General features: G+C 38.0%; 1 protein-coding gene across 1 annotated transcript in view; it reads right to left on the reverse strand.

Moving 5' to 3' along the window:
* Knl1 (kinetochore scaffold 1) overlaps positions 1-19,964 on the reverse strand; it is a 59,696-nt gene that overhangs the window by 19,746 nt on the left and 19,986 nt on the right. The window contains 7 exon segments of the mRNA XM_038331055.1: positions 680-770; positions 2,546-2,661; positions 6,010-6,108; positions 8,771-8,838; positions 9,569-9,707; positions 15,585-17,761; positions 17,942-19,403. Of these exon segments, the coding sequence (XP_038186983.1) occupies positions 680-770; positions 2,546-2,661; positions 6,010-6,108; positions 8,771-8,838; positions 9,569-9,707; positions 15,585-17,761; positions 17,942-19,403 (4,152 nt within the window).

A 19,964-nucleotide genomic window follows, 5' to 3' on the forward strand; every position in this document is an offset into this window, starting at 1 on the left:
TTAAAGACTTCAGTTTTGATTGTTGCCTTTAATTCACTTGTTTTGAAAACTAGAATATAACTGGCTCTTAATTTTTTTGGTTGTTTGCTTTTCAACACAGGGTTTCTCTGTGTAGCTTTGGAGCCTGTCCTGTAACTTGTTCTGTAGATCAGGCTGACCTCGAACTCCACAGAGATCCAGCTGCCAAAGCCTCCCTAGTGCTTGGAATAAAGGCGTGTACCACAACCTGGTGACAGGCTCTTAATTAAAACAGTATTATATATTAGTGTACATGTAAATAAATACCTAATCAATTAAAGAATATCTTAAATTTATAAGAAATGCCAATAAAAAGGAGGGAACATCATATATATTTTACATATTAAATTAGTTATTACACATAGAGAAAGTTGTATCTAACAGTTACTTGGTAATAATTAGATAAGACTACAGCAGCACATCACATCTGAAACTAAATGAAAGAACTCCATCCCATCAAATAATGGTTCTTCTTTCTTCCTTTTTAAGACAGGGTTTCTCAAAAAAAAAAAAAGACAGGGTTTCTCTGTATAAATGGCCTTGAACTCAAATCCACCTGCCTCTGCCTCCCAAGTACTGGGATTAAAGGTGTGTCAAGTAAAGTAACAGTTTTTTATCTTGACGTGTGTCAATTCTTAATCAGAAAATGACATAAAAATACCTCTTCATTAGAGCAGTCTTTCATTTTTTCCCACAAGTTCCTATTTACAGCAGTCAATAGTTTATCTTGGGTCAATGCAGATACCTGTAATCTAAAATAAAAAAAAAAAGTGAATACAGGATTTTGAATTCTGTTTTAAACAGCTGACTTAACATACTGCCAAATTTAATTATTTTCATTTTTTTCTACATAAAAGGGAGAATTCTCTCAGGAAACATTATTCAACATTTAAAGAACAGCAGGTAAGAGTGTCACAATGAAGCTGGGGTGTGGAAAAAGCAGAAAGGTCAAGAAGGGGTAAGGGTGGGTGGGGGAGATGGACAGGCAGGAAGAAAGACTCCAGAAGCCATGGTACCTTTAGGGAACCAAGGAGGCAGTGTTGGGGGAGGTACTGAATTCTTGAATGGGCAAAGACTTGATTTTGAGTATTAGGCCAGGACTAGGCAGTCCCTAGGACAAGAGACCTGCAGCATTCCTGAGTCTGATAGATCAGGCCAGGGGTTCCAAACGCTAGACCTCCCACCGTGGGAAAAAGTATCAGTTTCCAAACTTTCATCAATGGCTGACTTGAAACCCCAACAGGGTTTCCCTCTGCCTGCTATCTTTACAGTAAGCTTCTGGATCTAACACTTCCTTTCATGACTACTAAAGCTTAGGTTCTAAACTCATAGTTCAGCATCTCAGAGAGTGCAGCAGCTTCCTAAGGTAGCTCAGGCTCACTTCACTCCCCTTGAGAGACCTTGCCAGCTAGCACCACGACTCACATCCCTGCCTAGAGCCTCCTGTCCTCTCTGAAAATTAAAGCTTCGTAAGCTTGCCCTGTCCGTACCCGTACATTGGAAAATGGATTAATTTAAATGTAAGAACTAGTTTAGTAATAAGCCTGAGCCATTGGTCGAACATTTATAATTAATAGAAGCCTGAGTGATTATTTTAAGAGCGACTGCGGAACCAGGCGGGGCAAAAAAGCCTCCCACTACAGTCATGTACAGCAACACCCAATTTAGAAAACCCAAAAGCGTACATGGGGTTTGCGAGTTCACACCTTTAATCCTAGCACTCGGGAAGCAGAGACGGAGATCTCGAAGTTATAGGCCAGCCTGGTCTACATAGCGAGTTCTAGCATAAGCAGGGCTACACAGAGAAACCCTGTATCTTAAAAAAAGTACGCTATATCCTTTTAAAATGTTGTTTTAAACAATTTATATCATAATTTAGTAATTTCTAAGATACATAATATATAAATTATATCATAATATAATAATTCTAAGGTGGTACACACCTTTAATCCTAGCACTAGGGAGACAGAGGTAGGCAAATCTGTGTTCATGACCAGCCTAGGAGTGAGTTCCAGGACAGCCACAGCTACACAGAAAAACCCTGTCTTAAAAAAAATAAATTCTGCTTATCTTTTTGTCCATCATGATATGAAACTATTTTTTGTTTGATTTTTAAGACAGGGTTTCTCTGTAGTTTTGGAGCTGTTCCTGGAACTCATTCTGTAGACCAGGCTGACCCCAAACTCACAGAGATCCCCCTGTCTCTGACTCCTGAGTGCTGGGATTAAAGGTCTGTGCTGCTATCACCCGGCAATATGAAACATTTTAAATAAATAATTTGTACTGTTCATTGTATTTGCAGTGTATAGATATTACTACTACTTTATAAGGTGGTAAATGACTTACGCAAAGCTATACAATATTGTAGGCTGAACTGGGTTTTCATTCATGTCATACTGCCAATTAATTTCATCTACTTTTCCCATGCTGATGTTATTCTAATTAAAATGATTAAAATACCACATAGACCATTTGTTTATTGTAACCCTCCAAAACCAATCACAGAAAAAAATTAAAACGTACTTACTCTTCAATCTTTTGGCGAAGAAGCTCACAATCTTCTCTGTAAATCTGTATCTTGGGTCCATAAACATACTGTCTCAACATCAGATCTTCAGGGGTAGGTGATGAGTTTATAGCAAACTTTGGAAAAAATAAATAAAAGAAAGAAAGAAAGTGTTCCATCAATAAGAACTGGTTCATTTTTCTTTGAAAACAGAATTTAGAACCTTACTGTGTAGTTTAGGGCAGCCTGAAGTTGTAATCCTCTGGCCTTTGTCACTTGAATCTGGATTACATGCTTATGATACCATGTCCGGCAGAACCAGATGTTGTTTTTTGTTCTTTTCCATTTTTTTTTGCCGGGGGTGGGGGGAGAGATGGGGGGAAGGGTCTCATTATAGCCTAGGCTGGACTAGAGCATTATGTAGCTGAGGATTACATTGGACTCCTGATCCTCCCAAATTTTACCATTTTGAGGACAAAACCACATAAGAAAAATATTCAAGTTTGAGAATGACTTTGTCTCCTTTGATTTTTTTTTTTAAGACAGGGTTTCTTAAAAAGGCAAATACATAAAAAGTAGCCCTAGCTCTCCTGAAACTTGCTCTGTAGACCAGGCTGGCCTCAAACTCACAAAGATCCACCTGCCTTTGCCTCCCAAGTGCTGGGATTAAAGGTGTATGTTATTACCACCCACTACAGTGCCTATTTTTTAAAGTTATACAAATAGGGCTGGGAGTGTAGCTCAGTTAGGGTATCTGAGGTTCTGGGTTCAAACCCCAGTACTGCGTGGGAAAAATTATACAAAGAAACTTAAAGTGCTATATGATATTTACCCAGTAAGTTACAAGTTCAAACATGAATTCAAGTCTCTAACGTCAAAGTCCACTCTTTCCTAGGTGTTCAGGTGAGCTAAGGATAATGACTTATAGGACTGAAACTGTTTTAAAAATAATTATGAAAGGGCCGGGCAGTGGTGGCGCACGCCTTTAATACCAGCACTTGGGAGGCAGAGGCAGGCGGACCTCTGAGTTCGAGGCCAGCCTGGTCTACAAGAGCTAGTTCCAGGACAGGCTCTAGAAACTACAGGGAAACCCTGTCTCAATAAAACAAAAAAACAACAACAACAAAAAAAAATAATTATGAATTATTTTCAGAAAGTTGAGGTGGCAAAGTGGTTTCAATAAATTGCCCTCTGACCTCTATAGATTCACGTGTATGTACACACATATATATACACACACAATAAATCAACATAATTTAAAAAAAGAAAAAGAAAATCAATATGTAAAAATTAAGCTTAGCACAATACACCCAATCCTGTTGGTGGAAGTGTGGGTGAGCCAGCCCCAAAGTTGTGAGCATGGGAGAGCTGTCCTCTTTACTTACTGTCATGTGATGGCATGGGGCCCCAAACTTTAGACTTGGCTATCAAAGATTGGGGAAGTGGGTGGAGCCAGCCAACAAAGCCTAGACAGAAAACCTAGCCACAACACTTAAAGTTTAAAGGGTCATGATAAAGAGGCTAAAAAATATGCAGTAAAGACAGATCTAGATGGGAAAAAACAGGTTACAGTGTGCTTAAAGTAAAAAATATGTGTAGACTTAAGAAAAAGAGAAAAGGCATATACATAAAAAGTAAATAGTTTAAAAATAATAAAGTCTTTAAAGAGAGAAGCAATAAAAAAAGAATAAGCCACATAACGAGGGAAAATAAACACAGAGTCTGGATCCTGTATGTTGTGCTAATTTTGAATTTTTAAAATGCTGATGAGCAAATGACAGCTGTTGATAGACATGGGATTGTGAACAGGACTGCTAAGTTGAGCCAACCTGGATACTTTAGGGAGATCTTAATTTTAAAAGAGAAGTAAAAAAAAAATACATCACATTGGAAAAGAGGTTATATTTTGTTTTCCCAGGAAGCAAAAGGCCATGGACTCATTCCAGGTTAATATGATCAGGTTTGATTGGGGCAGACCTCCTGAATCTTGACAGGTGATATATATCAACAGGGTTACAGGATTTGGCAATTATTTTCGTTTTCTCAGGTAGCCCTAAAGATGTATTCACCCACAGAAAACAGAAAGCAGTCCAGAGAAGGTAATGCCCATATTCCCAAAGGTGGTGGGGGTTGTTGTTGGTGATTTCGGGGTTATGGATGTTTTATCATTTAGGGGAATATAGGAGTACAGGATAAAAAGAAAACTACTGATCTTAGATATTTTGTACTGGCATGAATTTTGGTATATTGATACAAATTTAAAAGTATTTTTTTTTGAACAGTGTATATATGTTTCTACTCTTGTTTGGGAAATTGAGTTTATGAAGCTCATTTAAAAAATCCAATGAATAATTAAGAAATGAGGTTAGAGGCTGGAGAGATGGCTCAGTGGTTAAGAGCTTTGCTTGTTCTTCCAAAGGTCCTGAGTTCAATTCCCAGCAACCACATGGTAGCTCACAACATCTGTAATGAGACTTGGTGCCCTCTTCTGGCCTGCAGGGATACATGCAGTCAGAACACCGCATATATAATAAATAAAAATTATTTAAAAAAAAAAAAAAAAGCCGGGCGGCGGTGGCACATGCCTTTAATCCCAGCACTCGGGAGGCAGAGGCAGGCGGATCTCTGTGAGTTCGAGACCAGCCTGGTCTACAAGAGCTAGTTCCAGGACAGGCTCCAAAGCTACAGAGAAACCCTGTCTCGAAAAACCAAAAAAAAAAAAAAAAAAAAAAAAGAAATGAGGTTAGGGGGTTGGAGAGATGGCTTTGGCTGCTCTTCCAGAGGGCTTGAGTTCAATTCCAACAACCACATGGTGGCCCATAACCATCTATAATAAGATCTGGGGCCATCTTCTGGCATGTAGACATACATGCCAGCAGAATACTGCATGTATAATAAATAAATAAATCTTAAAAAAAAAAGAAACTCCATATAGAATTTGCTTTCAATGTTGCAAGGGTAGACATCTGGACAAGAAACTGCTCTTCCTTCACTGCTGACAGAACAAGTGAGACACAGGAAAAAGACTGTTGAACATTGCCAAAACAAATCAAGACAGTCCTTCAAGATTCTGCTTCACAGAAGAGTCTTCCAGATATTCTAGGCCTATAAGCCAAAGATGGATGGCCCAACATTGCAGAGAAATGTCTAGGCAGCTAGATGTGTCTGTTGTTAGGTACTATTACATCCTTCTGAGCTCTTTGATGGAGGTGAAGACTAGTTAGATTTATAGTTTAGAACAGCTACATCTGGTATTAGAACAGGTTCCTCAATGTGAGGAAAGGAAGCATCACCAGGGTATACAAAGTCAAGTTGTTAGACTTGGCAGTCAGGGAGTCAAGCAGGTAGGCAGGCCTCTACCAACTGAACTACATCCCCAACTCATATTTTGTCTTTTAATAAATGCTTTCTCTTGTGTAATTTAAATTTTTTTAAGTAGGATATATTTTAACTGCAATGAATATTTTGCCAAGAAATGTACTTACTTTGGCTGGAAGATGGCTCTGCCTGGGTTTCTGTATTAAAATGTGGACCTGAAGAAGTATGAAGAACTCCTTTATTGTAATTTGTCCGTTTTTGAGTTTCTTAAAAAAACAAAACAAAACAAAAACTTTATATGATATATGAATACTCAAAGTAAACTCACTTTGACTCTAACTATAACATTCATTTCTAAAGAGCTTAATCTACTGAGTTAAGGAAATAGACAAACATAAACATTAGCAAACTTTTCTTAATTTTTATATAAGATTGCTACTGCTATTATTAAACAAGGTGTCCCTCTGTAGCTCAGATTTGCTATGCAGCCCAGTATGGCATGGAATCCTAGTCTCTCTAGTACTAGAATGAAAAATGTGGACTACCATAGCCAATCTAACATGTTTAAGGTTATGTAATTTTCAAAACTCAATTTGTCTCTTAATATTTCTACTTACTAAGGTTAAGGTGCATGATGCCTCTAAAACTCACATTAATTCCCAAGGTCATATGTTAATAGTATGTGGTGGTAGATAATTGGATGGGGTCATAATGTTAGGGCCAGAAGGATTACATAAATGGCTTCATAAGAGGAAAATAGACTCAACTTAGTAAGCTTGCTCTATTGCATGAGACACTGAGTCAACTGGAGATTCTGCAGAATTCCTCCATCCTGGAAGCATCATCACATACTGAGCTTGTGGCAGTGCAATGCTTTGCAAAGCATAAAGTGATGGAGGACTCTCATTGGTTAATAAAAAAAACTGCCTTGGCTTTTTGATAGGGCAGGATTTAGATAGGTGGAGTAGACAGAACAGAATGCTGGGAAGGAGGGAAGTTAGTCAGATGCCTCAAGCAGTCGCCATGACTCTCCTCTCTGAGATGGATGCAGGCTAGAATCTTCCCGGTAAGCCACCTCTTGTGGTGCTACACAGATTATTAGAAATGGGTTAAGCAAGATGTGAGAATTAGATAATAAGAGGCTGAAACTAATGGGCCAGGCAGTGTTTAAATAAATACAGTTTGTGTGTTGTTATTTTGGGGCATAAGCTAGCCAGGCGGCAGGGAGCTGGGTGGCAGGAACACGGCCCGCAGCTCCTCACTACAATAAAGAACTGCGGTCTGGTCTGTATAACCTACCCAATTTGCAGTTTTCAATCTTAGCAAAAGAGAACAGGCTAAGATAATACTTCATATAATTACTATGCTGAATCCTTAACAACGAAAACTAGCCTTGGGGCTGGAGATATGGCTCAAGGTTTAAGAGCACTGGCTGCTATTCTAGAGGGCCAGAGTTAAATTCCCAGCAATCACACGGCAGCTCATGACTGTCTGTAAATCCTATTCTAGGGGATCTGACAGCCTCACACAGACATACATGCTGGCAAAACAACAAAGCATATAAAATACAAATAAACAAATTATTTTTTAAAAAAAGAAAGAAAACTAGCATTTTCTATATTTGAAATACATAAAAATTACAAAAAACAAACTCTAGGACTGGGGATGAACAAGGTTAGTAGAACATTTATTTGCCTAGCGTTCTGGACCGGATTCCCAGTACCACATAAAATTGTAATACTAACACTCTGGAGGTAGAGACAAGAGTATCAAAAATTTAAGGTCGCTTTTGGATACCTATCAAGTTTGAGCCCAGCTAAGATGCATAAGCGCTACCTCAAAAACAAAACAAGGGGGCTGGAGAAATGGCTCAGTAGTTAAGAGCACTGGCTGCTTTTCTAGAGGGCCTGCGTTCAATCCCAGCAACCATATGGTGGCTCACAACCATCCTTACTAAGATTTGGTGCCCTCTTCTGGCATGCAGGCAGACATACAGACAAAACGTTGTATACATAATGAATAAATAAAATCTTAAAAAAAAAAACAACTAAGCCAGGTGTGGTGGCACTCATCTGTAATTCTAGCACTTGAGCTGGTGCAAACGTGAAGATCAGGAGTTTAAGGCCAGCACTGGTCACCTAGAGAGTTTAAGGGTATCCTTGAATGCCTTACATTCTATCTCAAAAAAACAATAAACTTAGGCAATGGTAGCAAACACCTTTAATCCTAGCACTGGATCCCCCGGAGATTGGAGCATCTCTGTGATTTCAAGGACAGGCTCTAAAGCTACAGAGAAACCCTGTCTTGAAAAAGAAAACAAACAAACAAACAAACAAAAAAAACCCAAATAACAAGAAAACATCAACAAACTCTTTTTAAAAAGTATTAAAAGTGAGAAATAGCTGGGAGATGGAGCATGTCTTTCAGGCAGATCTCTGAGAGTTAAGAGATCTCTGTACAAAGCTAATTCTCGGACAGCCAAGGCCAAGCAGAGAAACCCTACTTTAAAAAACAAGAACAAAACAAACAAAAAAGCAAAATGTAAAAAATAAGCCAGGTGTAGTGGCTCATGCCTTTAATCCCAGCTCTTTGGAGGCAGACACCAATCTCAGGGTGTTTGATGCTAGCCTGGTCTATACAGTAAGTTCCAAGTCAGCAAGGGCTATATAATAAGACCCTGTTTAAACATAAAGAAACAAACAAAACAAAAACCACAGTGAGAAGCAGTGGCCTATGGGATGGCTCAGTACGTAAGGGTACTACTCACCACTAAGCCTAACAACTTGAGTTCAATGCCTAAGATCCACATGATAGAGAAAGAAATTTCTGCAAGTTGTCCTCAGGCTGTGACATGTGTACTGTGGCATACATACACTCATACACATATACTTAATTAAAATAATTAAAGTGAGAAATGCTTTAACATACCTCCCTCAAACTATCTTCACAGATACTGTCACCAAGGAACTGTGATTCCATTTGGCTATTGCGTTGTGCTAGAAGCAAAGCAAAATTTATATAATAAACAAGTCGAAATGAAACTATAAGGTTTATAACAGTGGAATACACCTTCAATCCCAACACTGTATAGGCAGAAGCAGGTAGATCTCTATGAGGTTAAGACCAGCCTGGTCTACATAGCCAATGGTAGGCAGTCAAAGCTACATAGTGAGATCTTATTCCAAAAAACAAACCAAAACTAAAATGTAAAGTTAATTTTAGTTATTGTGGTGGATTGAACAGGTATGGCTCCCACAGACTCATGTGTTTGAATGCTTGGCCCATAGAAAGTTACACTCTCAGGAAGAAGTGTGTCATTGTGGAGTGGGCTTTGAGGTTTCCTATAGCCACATCCAGCATGACAGCTCATTTCTGTTGCCTGCGGACCAAGATGTAGGACTTTAAATTTTTTAAAAATCAAATGTAAGTGAAATATTACTTATTAACTCTATACCCGAGAGGGTTTATATAGCATTAAAATATTTCCTATACTGAAATGTACTTATTAATCAAGGATTCAACAAACTGTTATTATTTAGCCTTCATAAAGATTTTACTGCTAGCCAGGTGCTGGTGGCAAATGCCTTTAATCCCAGCACGCAGGAGAGAAAGGCAGAAGGATCTGAGTTCAAGGCCAGCCTGGTCTACATAGTGAAAACCAGAACAGCCAGAGTTACACATGGAAAACCTTTCTTGGAAAAAAAAAATAATAAAGAGAGGTCTTACTACTGATGTCCAGAGAGATTCCATCAGCCTTGACTGAATCCTGATCACTGCTGCAACTAGACGGGGTTCTGCTCAGGCTTTTTATCAGTACACTGTTGACATTTTTATTGATATCCCCTTCAGTATGATGTTCAAAAATCTGAAATTATCAAAGAAACATCAGCATAGGGGCAAGCAAAATAGCTTAGTCAGTAAAGGCACTTGCTATATAAGCCTCGTAACCCTAGTTCTACTCCCAGAAACAATGTAAAAGAAGATAACTGATTCCATAAACTGATTCCACGATAGTCACATGCATACTGTTGCAGGTTCCTCCTTCTACATTATGCATTTGCACAAGTGTATGTTCATGTATATACTACATTGTATTTACATACTTCAAAACATCAGCATAAGGTTATGAGCTTGATATTTACAGAGATTAAATGTTGAACACCAACAAAAATACTATTTATGAAAAATTATCTATATAATTCATATATTATAACGTATTAAAGTTATCAGACAATTTATGTCTTTAATGTTAAAATTTTCAATTATTTAGCTGCTAGCCACCAATAGGTAAGCTACATCAGAAAAGGAAATTAGAACCTGGATAAAGGTGCTTGTTGTGCAAGCATGTGGTTTGGAGTTCAGATCCCCAGTGCCCAATAAAAATCTGAACATAGACATGCATGCACCTGTTCCCCCAGGACGAGAGCAAAGGAGGGAGGTGGAGAACAGCAGAACCTTGGGGCTCACTGGCCAACACAACTGACTGTGGTAAGCTCCAGGTTCAGTGTGAGACTTGGTCTCAGAATAAGATGGAGAATGTTAGAGGAAAACACTAGATATCAACTTCTTGCCTATATACACATACACTCACTGGTACAGACAACCATACACAATTGTATCCCCTAATACACAAAGGAAATACAGACTAGAGTATTTAGTGTATACATTACCCTTGAGAGTAGACAGAAGAAATGCATTTCTGGCCGGGTGGTGGTGGTGCACACCTCTAATCCCAGCACTCTGGAGGCAGAGGCAGGCAGATGTCTGTGAGTTCAAGGCCAGCCTGGTCTATTCTTATAGTTCTAGGACAGTTAGGGCTATAACACAGAGAAACCCTGTCTTGAAAAATCAAAAATAGAAAAGAAAAAAAGAAAGAAAGAAAAGAAGAAAAAAGAAAAGAAATGCATGCCTGGTCTATAGCCCAGCCAGTGAAAATTCATTTGGTTAAAATCAAACCATGTAGCCCTGCTTTTATTTTTTAGATCATTTAGGTTAAGCATGGTTGTTTTAATCCCAGCACTCAAAATGCAGATAGGTCTAACTTTGATTTCAAAGCGAGACTATTCTATATAGCAAGTTTAGGCCAGCCAGTACTGTATAATGAGACTGTCTTATAAAAAAAATGAACAAACAAAAAACCCCCAAAACAAAAAAAAACCCAAAATATTTGATTTACTTCAAATATCATTTTTATACACCCTCCCTTTTTTCTTTTTAATGTGGGATCTCGCTGTGTTACCTAGCCTATCCTCAAATTTACTTAGTCTCTCCAGGAGCTGAGATTACACGCATGACCTCCTCCATCAATACATGTTTTCTGATGGGAAAAAAATAGTTGCCTAAATGCTAGAATAAAAGTTTTAGTTTTAAAGATTTTTGTTGGTACATGCTCTCAGATGTAATCCTAGCATTTCCAACAGTGTCTAAAGCAGGGCTAGGAATGTAGTTTAGGCTTTAAGATTGCATTAAGCCCCAGCACCGCATAAACTGGGCGTGGTGGTGCACATATATAATCCCAACATTCCAGAGGTAAGGTCAGAAGATCAAAAGTTCAAGACCATCTTCAGTAAGTTGAGTTCCAGGCCAGTATGGGTTACATGAGAATCTCTCTTAAAATCAAAGTATCTAGAGGCTCAGAGGTTAAAAGTTCTCGCTGCTCTTGCAGAGGACTTGAGTTCAGTTAGCAGCACCTAATTGGAGGTTCACAACCATTTGTAACTCTAGTTCCAGGATCTGATGCCTTCTTCTGGCTTCTGCAAATATCAGGCATACATGTGATTTACATATATGCATACTGGCAAAAACATAAAATAAATAGATCTTTTAAAAAAGAAGTAACTGCTGGGTGGTAGTGGTATACGTCTTTAATCCCAGCACTCAGGATGCAGAGGTAGGTGGACCACTGAGTTCCAGGACAGTGTAGGCTACAAAGAGAAACCTTGTCTCAAAAAACAAACAAACAAAGCAATTAGTAGGGGGCTGGAGAGATGGCTCAGCGGTTAAGAGCATTGCCTGTTCTTCCAAAGGTCCTGAGTTCAATTCCCAGCAACCACATGGTGGCTCACAACCATGAGGTCTGGTGCCCTCTTCAGGCATGCATGCAGACAGAATATTGTATACATAAAAATAAATATTTTTTAAAAAAGCAATTAGTACTGTATAGCAGATATTCAACATTTGAACAAAATACCAATTTTCATAAAATCTAGTCAGACTTAAGTGTTATATTATTATTATTACTTTCTTATACCTTTGGCTATTTCTCATTACCTAACCTCAGAGTCACTGAAATTATCTTCTATTCTTACTAGCTTATTAATTTTTTTATGTTTGTTTGTTTTTTGAGACAGGGTTTCTTGTAGCTTTGGAGCCTGTCCTGGAACCAGCTCTTGTAGACCAGGCTGGCCTCAAACTTAGAGATCCACCTGCCTCTGCCTCCCAAGTCCTGGGTTTAAAGGTGTGCGCCACCACCACCCAGCTTACCTTTCTAAAAATTATTATCATCAATCATCATCATGTGTATAACGGGAGTGCTGGGATTAAAGGCATGTGCCACCACCGCCTGGCTCCTAGTATTGGTTTTGTTTAGGCTATGTATCTCCCAAAAAGTTTTACTTGAACTCAGCCTAGGTTGGCTTCAAACTCATGACCCTTCCACTTCAGTCTCCTGAGTGCTGGAATATTAGGTAAGTACTATCACACCTAGCTACTTGTAGAAGGAACGGCGGGCTGTGTCCCGCCACCCAGCTAGATGTACACCCAAAATAATTACACGGAAACTGTATTCATTTAAACACTGACTGGCCCATTAGTTTCAGCCTCTTATTGGCTAATTCTCACATCTTGATTAACCTATTACTAATCATCTGTGTAGCACCACAAGGTGGTGTCTTAACGGGAAGGATCTTAACATGCGTCCAGTAACCTGCCTCACTGCCTTCTTCCTCCCAGCATTCTGTTCTGTCTTCTCCACCCACCTAAGGACTGGCCTATCAAAGGTCAAGGCAGTTTCTTTATTACCCAATGGAAGCAACACAAAGACCCTCCTCCATCAGCTACTTATGTGGTTCCTTTCCTAAAGATTTATTTTAATTTTTAATTATGTATATGTGTTTATGTCTGTGTAGGCATATACACTTACAAATACAGGTACCTGGGGAGTCCAGAAGAGGGTGTTAGAGCCTCTGGCATAACAAGCAGTTATGAAGCACCTGATGTGGGTGCTAAAAATTGAACCTGAGTACTTTAAAAAGAGTACGGGCTCCTAACCACTAAACCAATTCTCTAGTCCCCTTATGTGTTTTTTTTTTGTTGTTTTCCTAGGGTTTTTTTTTTATTATTATTTTTATGTGCATTGGTGTCTTGCCTGCACACTTGTCTTGAGGGCATCAGATGCCCTGGAATAAGAGTCACAGACAGCTGTGAGCTGACATGTGGGTGCTGGAACTGAACTCTGGTTCTTTGGAGGAGTAGCCAGTACTCTTAACTCCCAAGCAATTTTTTTTTTTTTTTTGCTCCCTCCACCTTATCTGGTTCTTAATAAAAAAGAAACAGGCTCTTAGACACATCTTGACACACTTGTCTTGTCAAGCTTTTCCTTTTACAGTTTGTGCTGGTGGCCATGTCAGAAGAGAGGTGGGCAGCACTGAAGTTCAGATGTCAACCCACCAGGAGGCAAATCCCTGATGGGTGAATCTCAAAAAGGCAAAACCCTGAGACCACAGACTCCTGGATGTCTTTTGTTTGCTGCTGTCATATTTCTCAAGTATCTAGCATGGTGTGAATGGGAGTGGGGAGATCACCACTGCCTGTAAATGTAGTGTTTACCCTGTGGAAACATCCCATCCTGCTGTAGATTTTTAGAGGTGGATTATTATTAGGATGATTTCCTCCTAAGCTGTACTGTTTAATTGATAATAATGTTAGTTTAAATAGAATTTGGATACTTAAAAATGTAAATAAGGAAGTGTCACACAGAACACAAGAGTTTCTATTGAGAAGCCATATAGACTGTGACTTAGGTTAATGATTAAGAAAAACAACCGAGTCCCAGTAGCCCAGCTAGCTTAAATTCTTTTAACCTTAATGTTGGGAGATGTGTTCACAGGTTTCAGAGTGCATCATAGCTGAAACAAAGCTTTGAAAATAAAAGTTAGACTAAGATATTTTGTCAAATAGCACTGAGCTAAAAAAAAAAAAAAAAAAAAAAAAACAAACCAAGAAGAATCTAAAGTTTTAGAAAGGCACATAGTTGACTGAGAAACTCTTTAAGGTCAGGGAACAAGAAAAAAGCAGCCCAATTTTCATTAGGTGGCATGCCTTTCTTTCTAGGATGACTAAAGGTGATGATTAATTTCTTATACCCATTTTTGCCCTCAATCTTCTGATATAAAAAATCTATTGATGAGTGGGTATGCACCCTAAAGATTTAAAGTAGAGTCGACTAATTCCTTTTCATATATGAAAGTTTAGATTTATGATTCCTTTAAGATTCTTTATAAGTTTATCTTTCACTGGGCGGTGATGGCACACACCTTTAATTCCAGTATTCGAAACAGGTGGATCTCTAAGTTCAAGGCCAGCCTGACCTACAAAGAGAGCTCCAGGACAGCCTTCAAAGCTAGAGAAACCCAGTCTCAAAAAAACAAATCAAACACATACACACATACAAAAAGATTACCTTTCAAGATAAGTAATAAAGTGATTGTTCCTTTCTTTGTAATCTAAAATACAGCCTGCCAATAAAAGTATATCTTGTTTACTTACACACTGTTACTATATAACAAGTTACTGGGGGCGTGAATGTACATGTGTTTTTGAGATAATTTAATCATGTAAAGGCTATGGAAAACATGTTGCTTTTTACTTGTATTCATTTTAATTATTCACTTGGAAATCAGAATGTAATCACATTGTAATTTTTATACTGCCTGAAAGATTTTTCTAGGGTATATAAGCTGAAAGGGAGAGAACAAAAATAGTTAAAATTAGTTAGAAGGAAAATATCAAGTTAGAAGGAAAATGTCAAGAGAGAGAGACTAGTGATGATTTGATTCCAGCACTTGGGAGGGAGGTGCAAGTGGATCTCTGTGAATTCAAGGCCAGCCCAGTCTACAGAGATAGTTCCAAGCCAGCTAGTATTGTTGCACAGAAAAAAAACCCTGTCTTGAAAACAAAAACCTCCCAAAACAAAACAAAACAAAACCAAGAATGCTGATTGCATGTGTGGAGCAGGTCTTTTGTGGGACTTCCCTAGAACCCTAACAAAGTCAGCATGTACTTGATAGTTAGACATTATCTTAAAAAGTAAACATGTATAGCCAGGCGGTAGTGGCGCACGTCTTTCATCCCAGCACTCGGGAGGCAGAGGCAGGCGGATCTCTGAGTTTGAGGCCAGCCTGGTCTACAAGAGCTAGTTCCAGGACAGGCTCTAGAAACTACAGGGAAACCCTGTCTCGAAAAACCAAAAAAAAAAAAAAAAAAAAAAGTCTCTTACCAATTGACCCCTGAAAATTCTACACAGAAATATTTCTCTAATCTATAGTAAGTAGAAATAGTTTCAACTTGCTTAGAAACTTAAAATTCAAGAGCATTCTTAAGTTTTAAAATACAAATATAGCTGAGTATAGTAGTATATACCTGTAATCCTAACACTTAGAAAGTTACAGCAGCAGGGTTCTAGAACATCTATCTCAAAAGCAAAAATACAAGATTCAAAAGCACTTGATTTCAGACAACTTACCTCCTGATTTTGTGTACTATCATGTGTTCTGATTTTTTTCTCATTTATAACATTATCATCTTCTTGTACCCAGGTTCTCTTTGGGGCATTGCAAATATCTATTTTGCATTCAGATGGTAAAATCTCTTTATAGTATGTGTCAATCAGAGACTTTTCTTCAGTGTCTATGCTGATAGAGTCTGAGGAAAGAATCTCATCGGGATATATAGGGAGATTTTCCTCATTTATATACTGAGATGGACTCAAGTTCAGTTTGGCTGCAACAGCTCCAATGTCTGAATCTTTACTAGAGACTAGCTGAGTTTCTAAGTGATTTAAGTCAGTTCCACCTGCTGGAATCTGCTCCAGGTCATCAACAACAGTGATACTACAATTTTTCTTGTTTGGAAATTTGGGCAAAAAGATTCCCAGTGAACATCTTCTTGTTTTGTCTTTGACAACGGTTAGTGGTAGAGAGGTAGTTTCAGCTCCAGTACGAAGATTTTCACTTTCTTCATCTCTACCATCACTGGAACCTGGATTATACATTTCTGTAGTTTGCGCTATACTCATGTTATTATGTGCCTGATTTCCTATTTCAAGTGACTGTTCTGCAGGAGGTAATATAACAGTCTGAAAATCTAAAACATCCTCAGTTTTTCCATTCAAATTACTCAGACTTGGCTTAACACTACTAAAGCATGAAACATTAGATGAAGCTATAGAGTTTGATGCTTCTTGAATACAGGTATCACTTTCAGGACTACTGAAGTTTTCTGTTCTTGCCATTCCCAGCTTAGTATATTCATGAAGTACATTTTCTTTGACTTGACAATCGATGAAAACAGTATGGGACTTGGTGACATCCAGATCACCAAAATTATCTAGAAACATTACAGTGTTATCCATAGGTATGGTAGTTATTTCATCTGCTGGGTCAGTTTTATTTTCTAAAGCAGTGGTTTGACTTCTAGAGATTTCCATGTCCTCTGGCGTGTGTGCAGACAAAACTGGTTTAAAAGTTCCTGTCAATGGCACAAAACTGAAGTCCTCTCCATCTTCCAGGTTAATTTTATTACTTATTTCAACCACAGAACTCTGAGTGGTATCTCTATTATTTTTAGCATTTTCTGGAAACGTCTTGTTATGGAGCCTAAGGCTTTTTCTTCTCTGAGTTTTGTTTGGCAGAAGTTCATTCAGAAATCCAGGTTTTTGTATATCTTTGGCATTTTTCCAAGTGGCTAATTTAGATGTCTCAGAATCATCATTAGTGTCTTTTCTAGGCCCACTATTAGACCCTTCCTCCACTATTGTCAGTTGGCTACCTTTTGATGCTAGATGGTTGCTTTCACTATTTTTTGAAATGGACACAATCTCTTCAGCAGGAGTAGACATCCCTTTTGGCTTTTGTGGGCATTTTTTCTTGGATAACTCAAAGTCAAGTCTGTCTGGAAGGGCACTGTTCGCCTCTGCTTGACAGTCAATGAAAACAGTATGGGACTTTGTCATGTCTAGTTCCTCATGAGTTTCAATAGACACCACAGCATTATCTGGGTGGCTAGGAGTTATTTCATCTGGTGAAATAATTTTACATTCTAAAGCAGTTGTGTGACTCCTAGTGATTTCCATTTCATCCTGTCCACATGAATACAAAATGGTTTTAGAAGTTCCTGCCATAGGTAAAGGAGAATCATGTTTATCCAATAAAGATCTATGGTTTATTTTCACCGTGTAACTCCTGGTGACATCCATATCATTCTCATTACCCTCTGAAAATAATATGGTTTTATCAATTTGTAGTCCATGAGCACTTTTTCTTTCACAGATTTCGACATTTTGCTTTTCCTTCAGAAATTCAGGCTTCTGTATACTTCTGTCCTTTAACATGTCCATCTCATTAGTTGTTACTATAGTTTTTTCTATAGGAATGCTCACATCTATTTGTCTGTTTACTGTTGTGAGCTGGCTGTTTCTATGTTCTAAGTTAGTCTTACTTTGTTCTTGTATTTCAGAAGGCCCAAACCCGATTACAATAGTGTGGCTCTTGGTTAGATCCATAGTTTGTTCCTCCTCTGAAGAAATTATCATCTTATGAGAACAGGCAGGTGTGGGATCATCTAAGTTTTTCCTCTGTGGCTCAAGAAGTTTAGAATTCTGGTCCTGTATTGTATGTCCTAGTGTTACTTGTTCATCCAAAACTGTAACAGAAGAGGATATATTATGGTTTCTTGCTATGTCCTGATTATAATCAACTGACAGAGGAAACTTTTTACCAAGACAAGATGAAATCTTCAAAACTGGATGTTTTTCTTCGCTTTCGAAGTCAGTTAGGATGTTTTTGAGTACAATGCTTGCTTTCTGGAATGGTTGGGTAAGACTTTTAGTCACTTTTCCCCTGTCATCTGAAGGGTTTTTGCTCTGAGAATAAGATTCAGTGAAATTCTTTGAGGCTAAGTCAAAAGTTGTAGGAATAACTTGACTTCTTAACTGACTTGTATAACTTTCAGGCAAATCCTTATCTTCACCTGCTAAGAGTTCAGTCCTTCTGTCAGATAATCTATCTGTCAGGCTCTCTTGTGATCCTTCCTTAAATACTTGAGGAACTGTAATACAATTTACATTCATTTTCTCATCTTCTGATGTAGTTATATGATTTTGGAGAATCATTTCTTTTTCAAATACTGGTATACCTGTAATTTCTTTTTTAATGTTTTCTTGACCTTGTGTGAACATCTCATTATCTATTACAATTGTGTGACTCTTGGTAATTTCCATGTTATCCTCTTCTGAATAAGAAGTTTTCTCTATGAGTGGGACAGCAACTGGACTGGCACATACTTTAGAATAATTACCATCAGGCTTCAGCAAACTTTTTTCCTCCTTCGTACTTGATAGACACTTCGTCAGTTCCATTGCATCATTGCTACTAGAATAAAAAATTGTCTTATACCCTTGAATAGTTGGACTAGAACATATAGATTTTGAGGTTTTATCGAATGTGCTGGCACCTTGATTGGTCTGTGAGACTGTATGAGTTTCTGGCTCCATATTATGACTTTTGGTAATATGAACTTTATTTTCAGGGTTTAGAAAAGAGACTTGGAAAGCAGCATTTAGTTTATCCTTAAGAACTGTTTTCTTCTCTGAAGCTTTAGTTTCATCAACTGTTCTAAAATTCATCATGACATTTTGAGTTTTCGTTTCTGTTTCAGATAAATTATTTTCTGATGGCAAAAGCCATGTTGTATAGTTAGCTGTCAACTCCATACACTCATTGCTATAAATTACAGTGTCATGTTTAAATCCTCCTAAGTTGTCCTGCCCAGATGGAGGAATCGAAGTCTGGATATAGGCTGTATGACACTGGGTCAGATCCATCCCATCACCTTGTTCGCTAAAGATTCTAGTCCTATTACTACTGTTTTTATCAACATTAAGAGATACATGCATTTGATGTGTAGAAGAGACACTGTTTGATTCTTTGGAATAAGTAGGTATCTCAGAATTTTCCTTATCAAGAGAGGTACTGTATTTTCCTGTTTTTAATCTTTTTATGAAGTTGTCAGAATTTATTTTTCCTGGGAAAGTATTTTGACTTATGGAAATTATGGGGCATTCTAATTTCTTTTTAATTCTTGATTCCTCAGCATGATTCTTTAAATTCTCCAGAAAGGATGTGGTATCTATCTTTGTGGAGTTGTCACTTTTGGTAGAATTTGAAAGGCCTTTGCTAATCATCACAGTGTGACTTGCTGTCAGGTCCATTTGGTTTTCATCTGAAAAAATGACCGTCTGGTCATTTGCATGTTTCTTTTCATGGTTGTAGTCTATAACTGAAAACTATAATAAAAGAAAAATAGAAAAATGAGATGAAATATAAGGAAGGTCTTTTGTAATTTATTATTACTTTCAGTTTTGTCAGTTTAAAGGGACAACCTCACCAAACAAATTAAATTTTATCCTTCTCAAAGATCTCTGAGGCAGTTTGACAGCTAAGAGGTTTTGTCAATTTAAAAGGACAACCTCACCAAACAAATTTCAGATCAAATTTCTCTCTTATAATGCCTTTCATAGTCTTAAAAATACTTTTTCATTGTGCAAAAATAGCCATCACAAAAATTCTGACATATGTCTAAAACTTCTGTTTTCACAAACCCAAAGAATTCTTGTGAGTTCCAGGGAGCCGAATTTAAGGATCCACCATAAACAGGTCAGATACATCCCCCTCAATTCCCTGGTCCTAAAATTTTTTTTTCCCCTTAATTTAGCTTTGTCCTCTGTTCTGCCAATACCTTAGCCAGGTATAAGAGATACCAGACATTTCCATGTCACAAACACTGTACAGGAGCAAAGAGACCAGCTATGCCAGGATATGGCCAGCACCATGGATTTGGACATAAC

Source organism: Arvicola amphibius, chromosome 5 (genome assembly GCF_903992535.2).
Source record: "Arvicola amphibius chromosome 5, mArvAmp1.2, whole genome shotgun sequence".
In the NCBI taxonomy this organism is placed as follows: domain Eukaryota; kingdom Metazoa; phylum Chordata; class Mammalia; order Rodentia; family Cricetidae; genus Arvicola; species Arvicola amphibius.